This window comes from Salvia hispanica, chromosome 1 (assembly GCF_029641045.1).
Source record: "Salvia hispanica isolate PSC_SH4W2 chromosome 1, Shi_PSC_v1, whole genome shotgun sequence".
NCBI lineage: Eukaryota > Viridiplantae > Streptophyta > Magnoliopsida > Lamiales > Lamiaceae > Salvia > Salvia hispanica.
Genome location: NC_142692.1, coordinates 24,197,609 through 24,203,994, shown reverse-complemented (window position 1 = coordinate 24,203,994; position 6,386 = coordinate 24,197,609). Strand labels below are relative to the sequence as shown.

Sequence of the window (6,386 nt, the reverse complement as noted above, 5' to 3'; positions counted from 1 at the left end):
CTGCAAATACAAACTTTGATGCACGGCTTCCACAGTCGTATCAGTAATCAAGCTTCCAAATGTTATATTTATATATAGGCCAATAAATTAACTACGCTACATATTCTAAACACCTTTCATATTATCCACTCAGACTAAAATTAATTGTGATTAACGGTTAGTTGTTTGCAATTTTTTCATGTTAACCGTTCTACTTTTTAAAATTAATTTGATCATATGTTGAAATCATTTATTGCCTTGGGATGTGGTAATATAATTTTATGCATGACTTGTAAACTGTACCTTTTAATATCGTAAACGTTTGGATGAGATGTGTGCATTTAATACACAATAACTATGAAAGTTTTTTTTTTTTTTGTTAATTAATATACATTTATGCATGAAATGTACGTGTTGATAAACATTAAGGAAGAAAATTGTATGCTCTATTTGTCTTCAAATTTGCTTGAACTATTTTGCAATATTGACTACATTTAATTAATGGAAGTTAAACTAAATACTACAAATACTTAACCTTGAATGAATACTTAAATATAAATCTAACATTCAATTATATTTAAACAAATCCTAATTACACAAACTCAAATTCTAAATTCGTGTAGTGTTAATATAGTTAATTACTAATTATAATTGATATATAATTGAGGCCCATGATCATAATTGAGGCCCACGACTAAAACTCCGTCTTCTTCATATGAACACAACCCGTCTCTTCGTCTATCAACGATTCTTGTTTCAACCATTTCCTCTTTCATCAGCCCACAGGTATGTTTCTTCCCCCAATAAATACATAAATATGAAGGGGTGTTTTGCAATTTTTCACAGTAGCTACTGTTCAAAAAATGCAAAAATGGGGATTTGAGATGCGTTTTGGTGTATGGTTGGGGCTGTTTTTAACTGGAAAAATGGGTTTTCCAGTATGGTTGGAGTTGCCCATAAGTTTTGTACTCCAGTTTTAAAATCAATCGGGTTCACCTAACAGCAGTGGAGATACTGATTCAAAATCTGAAGTTGGGGATGGATCTCACTCTGCTTCTTCACTCATTCACTCCTTCATGGACTTCGGTTACTCCGCTTTCCCTCCCTGCTCCCTAATTTCTTTCTTACTCTCTCTCTCTCTGAGATTCTGACGGATGATTTTATCGACAGGTCGCTATGCTGCTCGGATATTTCACTTATCTCGCGATTTTTGGATCCATTTTACCCGGGAAAGTTGTACCTGGAGCCACTTTATCAGACGGAACTCGCCTGCATTACCGTTGTAACGGTCAGAAATACGCCTTCTTCACCCTGATTAAGATCTCGTTTCCATTTATTTAGCCTTTCCTTTATTGTTGTTCCAGGTTTATTATTGCTATTTCTATTGGTTATTCTGCTCGGAATTGGTGGCTGGATGGATCTCTTATCACCTACTGTGAGAACTTATTTGATTCCTACTATTAATCAATGCTCATAATTAAATGCCTAATGTTAGTATTTTTCTGCTGAGATTATGCTGAATTTTGAACCTGATTATTATGCTTCATAATTAATTGTTCACTTCAAATATGTGATTGATTTTGGAATGATTTGTATTGAAGTGCATCCCTTTTCATGTAGGCTATTGCTGATAGAGGTCTCGAGCTTCTATCCGCAACACTAGTATTCAGTGTACTGGTAAGTTTCAGGATTGGCTGCTCTTTTTGCGTTCTTCATGTGAAAGGGTCTAATTTATTATATTTGCAAGGTTGTACTGTACCATTTTGTTGAATGTAACTATGTTTTAATTTGCTTGCGTCCAAATGCAAGTACTATTTCTGTAGAGAAATTTTCAACATCTTGCTCCATCTAACCACATTCAATGATGATTGCAACTATGCATCACATCTTCCTTTGCATGCAACTATGCAGTAATGCCAACTTTTGTAGATTTGTCATTAAGGGTTACCTTGCATCCTTTTACAACCACGAACAAAACTCATTGTCATCACCTAGTTGTAGCTATTCAAATTTCTGAAATATTCTATATCATGTGTCTGTTCCAGGTAACAAATATTCTCTACATGGTTGGCTGCAAATCCCATGATCAAAGTTCTTCTTTAAGACCTCACACTACAGGAAACCTAATCGAGGATTGGTACAATTGCCGCATTTTACTACAGATATCTTGAAAGATATTTTCTCCTATGCTATATGTGCTTGTTGGATCCTTTTGTGAATACGAAAGAATGTATATGAATTTCCCTATTTCCTATAAAAGTGAATATGGTTTAGAGGATGGTTGGTTAAATTATAAAACAGCGTATATCTATTCCAGTTTGACCTGTCTAATGTATTGGTGTTGAACTATGAACAGTATTGATGTGAAATTATGCAAACAGAGGAAAAAATGAATATACATGAACTATCTACACATTATTTCCGTGCTTGTTTAATCAATCTTCAATTTGCACTTCAAGTTCTAATCTGCAGAACGTCATCTGACAGGTGGTTTGGGATACAACTGAATCCTCATTTCATGGGACTCGACCTCAAGTACATTTCTAACCGAGAAATTTAGATGCCTTAAAATTAGAGTCCCAAAACTCACTCAGGAAATAATGTTCGTATATTATATCTTCTTGCAATCTTTAAAAGGCTTGGTTGTAAACTTATTCTGTAAACTGAAACTTATTTATTGACCTGGCTATGCTCACTTTATAAACTATAAAAAAATATTACCTGGCTAAAATCCATGAATTGTTATAGTGTTATGAATAACAAGTCATCCTAATATCACAATCTCTTCCACAGATTCTACTTTGTTAGAGCTGGTATGCTAGGATGGCTTCTTATAAATCTCTCTGTTCTTGTAAAAAGCATTCAAGAAAGCAATTTAAGCCAATCAATGATTCTATACCAGCTATTTTGCGTTGTAAGTTGATGCTGTTAAGTTCATTTACCTTTTGAAGATTTCTTCCTCTAGTTTCCTTCTTTTTTCAGGATTTTCTACTAGTTGGTGTGGCTTACATCCCTATCATTGTATCGTTCTAATGCAGATATACATCATGGATTACTTTATTCATGAAGAGTACATGACCTCCACGTAAGTAGATGATTTTGTTCTTGCTAGTCTTTGTGATTCCAACTGATTTGGTTGCTAACTTGTTTTATAACTAATGTATTAAATATTTATAAGAGATATCACCATTGGCTGCAATTTCTTTATTACTAAGCTTGTATCTTATAATAGTCTAATTACAATTTACAAAACTAAAGTTCTTCCATCTCTATATAATCTCTAATCCTCTGTCCTCTAGTCAGTTATTAGCAATTTCATTCACATATGATAAATTTGTTGAGATCTAACCTCAATTGTTGGCATCTTCTCAGATGGGACATAATTGCTGAAAGATTGGGGTTCATGCTGGTGTTTGGCGATATAGTCTGGATTCCATTCACATTCAGTATCCAGGTATATAAATAAAGCTTTTTTCTAAAGATATGTAATGGTTTTTCCAGTTGCTGCAAATCATATAAGCTACATTAACATCTCTCTAATTAGGCCGCATTTCTAAAAAGTTATGTTTATGTAATTCTTTATGTTTCTAGAGACTTTGTAGTGGAGACATGTTAGTCTGGGACTGATGCGTACTGCTAATAAAAGGCAAATACCCCCTTTCTCAGACAACATAATAAATTTGGTTTTGGAATGAATTTGCTCTTGCTAAGTGTTTGATGACTAACCTTCCAATTTTGCATTTTAGTTTATATAGTTATCTAGTCTACACACATTAAATTTTCTGGAAGTACCAATATTTCTCTGATATCTGACCATGTTTCCTCACTTATGTGTTCCATAATCTATGAATGCAACAACATGATAGTCATTATACTTGTGCAGTTAAAAATGTTAGATATATTCTGCATTATACTAGATTGCCATCTCGGCGATTTAATCTGTCTCGAAATTTCTGATATATGTTTGCTCAAATTCATCCACATGGAGAGGGTATATTACTGCTATTAGTGTGTTCTAATTTTCTTTGCTTTTGTTCGACTTTCTAGTAGCACGCACTAAGCTGACCTTCACAGTATGGTTCATCTACAACTAGAAAAATTTGTAAATGTCTTGCAACTTCTTTATTGAAGTTTTTATGCTTTATATAACAAATATTACCGTGTAACCATGATTTTTTTAATATATGATTATTTATTTATTTATTTCCTTTGTTTGAAAGGGTTGGTGGCTTCTAAGGAATAAAGTGGAGCTGACAATTGCTGCTATTATTGCAAATTGTCTTGTCTTTTTCGTGGGGTAACGCTTTTTATATCCGAGATTTATTTTTGTATTGCATCTGTGTGTAGTAGCATTACCATCATTTTTGAAGGGCAACTTCACAGTCTTGCTAATGCTTCACTCCAATCTATTTACCCATTTCCTTGGTTATTAATTTGGGAAGGTATCTGGTCTTTAGAGGAGCTAACAAACAGAAACACGTGTTCAAAAAGAATCCCAAAGCACTAATTTGGGGTAGACCTCCAAAGGTCATTGGTGGAAAGCTGCTTGCTTCTGGTTATTGGTATGTTCTTGTCTGCTGCTGTTTTTAATATTTGGTGTTCCTTGATCTTCAATCCTTGCGAACGTCTAGTCCCTTGACAGCACTTGTAAAATCCTTGCACATCTCAAGCCCATTAAGATATTTGAGACATTACAGATGGTTTTATCTTATTAGTCAGTCTGAGATTTCAAACCTATTAAAAGGCTGTAGTCAGTAAACAATATTGAATCTGCTGCTCTTATATGGAATTCAATAGTTTAATTGACTGTTTGGAAGAAGTCAGGTAGCAAGTTTCACCTTCATTGTATAAAATTCTGCCTTTTTCAGGGGCATCGCAAGGCACAGTAACTATCTCGGGGACTTGTTGGTAGCTCTGTCCTTCAGTTTACCTTGTGGAATAAGGTAAGCCTGCATCTTTAATTACAAAATTGACAAATATTGCTTACACATTTTTATGTGCGTGCAGTTCTCCAGTACCATATTTTTATCCCACATACCTTTTCATACTGTTAATATGGAGAGAGAGAAGAGACGAAACCCGGTGTGCAGAGAAGTACAAAGACATTTGGGCAGAATACAAGAAAACGGTTCCGTGGAGGATATTTCCATATGTATATTAACTGCAACGTATTGTCTGTATTCATTAGGCATTGCGGTGTCCTACTTGATTTTCTACTTTTCCCTTCTTTGAATCGCAGCATTTATGCATTTTTGTTAACTTGCGATTGTTGTATTAGCCACAAGTATTTTAAATCTTATTTGGTTATTGAGTTTATACTTGTTACTGTACTTCATAGGTGTCGCATGGTTATCGTAACTCATTATCATATAATTATCCATCAAAGATTGAGTTTTTAGATTATTTTAGTTGGAGGAGTGAGTATGACTAATTATTATTCCTCCGGTCTCATTCAAGATGACTATCTTTCTTTTTTAGTTTGTCTTACTCAAGATGTCTACATTTTATATTAAGAAATAAATTCTTCTCTCTTCTCTCTTTAATATTCAATTTCTTTTTTCACTCTACTTTATCACACACACTTACTCTACCTAAAATTTCGTGTCATTCAAGAATGTAAACATCTTGAATGGGACGAGGGAGTATAAAACTATCCATTTAGGTTTAAATTATAATAAGATTTAATTTTTGAATCAATCATGGTACATATTCAATCATGAGATAAATCATGAGATATGATGATGTAAACTTAACGGTCTCATAGAATATTATTTTGATGTATGCATAATAAATAAGGAAGCAAAATGGAATAGATCTAGCTACTAACCGGGCTGGGCACAGATGGCCCAATATAATCCGTTTAATTGGGTTTGAATATGGCCCAACTTCATCTTGAAATCGATTCATGAATTGTTGTAAAGATTTTTAATGGAGTCCTATTACTTTACTGAGGTTGGTGGCATTTTTAGTTCCCTTTTATAGGAGAGAGAATATGATGACATTCGCAATAAAAGCTGCCGCTCGTGCTTAAATTAAATATCAATTGAATCATTGATTAGGCCTTTTGAAAACGGATGAACATCTTCACATGGGTCAACAAAATGTTAAACAATATGCTTAATTCACAAGTCGGCAAATGTCTTTGTAACTTTATTCTGCAACTTACATTCAAAATTTAAAGGGGAAAAGGGTTTCAAAACGTATAATGTAACAAATGGGAAAATAGGGTCAGTAAATTAATCAGTCTTTCCCAGCAAATAATAAATTCTCTTAGAGATGTGTGAAAGATATTTGCAGTGTTTTAACATTATATTAGAGGTATCAGCTACAAGAACATTTTCAGTGGTCCTCACCTGACTCACTTATTCAATCTCTTCAATCAATGCAATTGCCTTTATTTGTTTGTC

General features: G+C 33.7%; 1 protein-coding gene across 3 annotated transcripts; it reads left to right on the top strand.

Annotated features, from left to right (window-relative positions):
- The first annotated feature begins 657 nt into the window (after positions 1-657).
- Positions 658-5,309, top strand: FK (Ergosterol biosynthesis ERG4/ERG24 family). Of its 3 annotated transcripts, none has more exons than XM_048120594.2 (14): positions 658-765; positions 983-1,065; positions 1,150-1,267; positions 1,344-1,414; positions 1,600-1,656; positions 2,025-2,116; positions 2,467-2,514; positions 2,773-2,893; positions 3,018-3,064; positions 3,352-3,433; positions 4,200-4,276; positions 4,422-4,541; positions 4,848-4,922; positions 4,987-5,309. In XM_048120594.2, the coding sequence occupies exons 2-14, from the start codon at positions 1,018-1,020 to the stop codon at positions 5,138-5,140; spliced, it is 1,110 nt and encodes a 369-aa protein (XP_047976551.1). In that variant the 5' UTR covers positions 658-765; positions 983-1,017; the 3' UTR covers positions 5,141-5,309. The 3 variants fall into 3 exon arrangements, with proteins under 3 accessions (XP_047976551.1, XP_047976550.1, XP_047976549.1); XM_048120593.2 differs by having other exon boundaries at positions 688-765; positions 919-1,065; XM_048120592.2 differs by lacking the exon at positions 658-765 and having other exon boundaries at positions 827-1,065.
- Positions 5,310-6,386: the final 1,077 nt, after the last annotated feature.

Excerpts from the sequence above, each read along its gene's own strand:
- FK (XM_048120594.2), top strand. The coding sequence starts at position 1,018 with ATGGATCTCACTCTGCTTCTTCACTCATTCACTCCTTCATGGACTTCG. Across the intron at positions 1,268-1,343 it reads CCTGCATTACCGTTGTAACG|GTTTATTATTGCTATTTCTA; the intron begins GTCAGAAATACG and ends TTGTTGTTCCAG. Across the intron at positions 1,657-2,024 it reads CACTAGTATTCAGTGTACTG|GTAACAAATATTCTCTACAT; the intron begins GTAAGTTTCAGG and ends TGTCTGTTCCAG.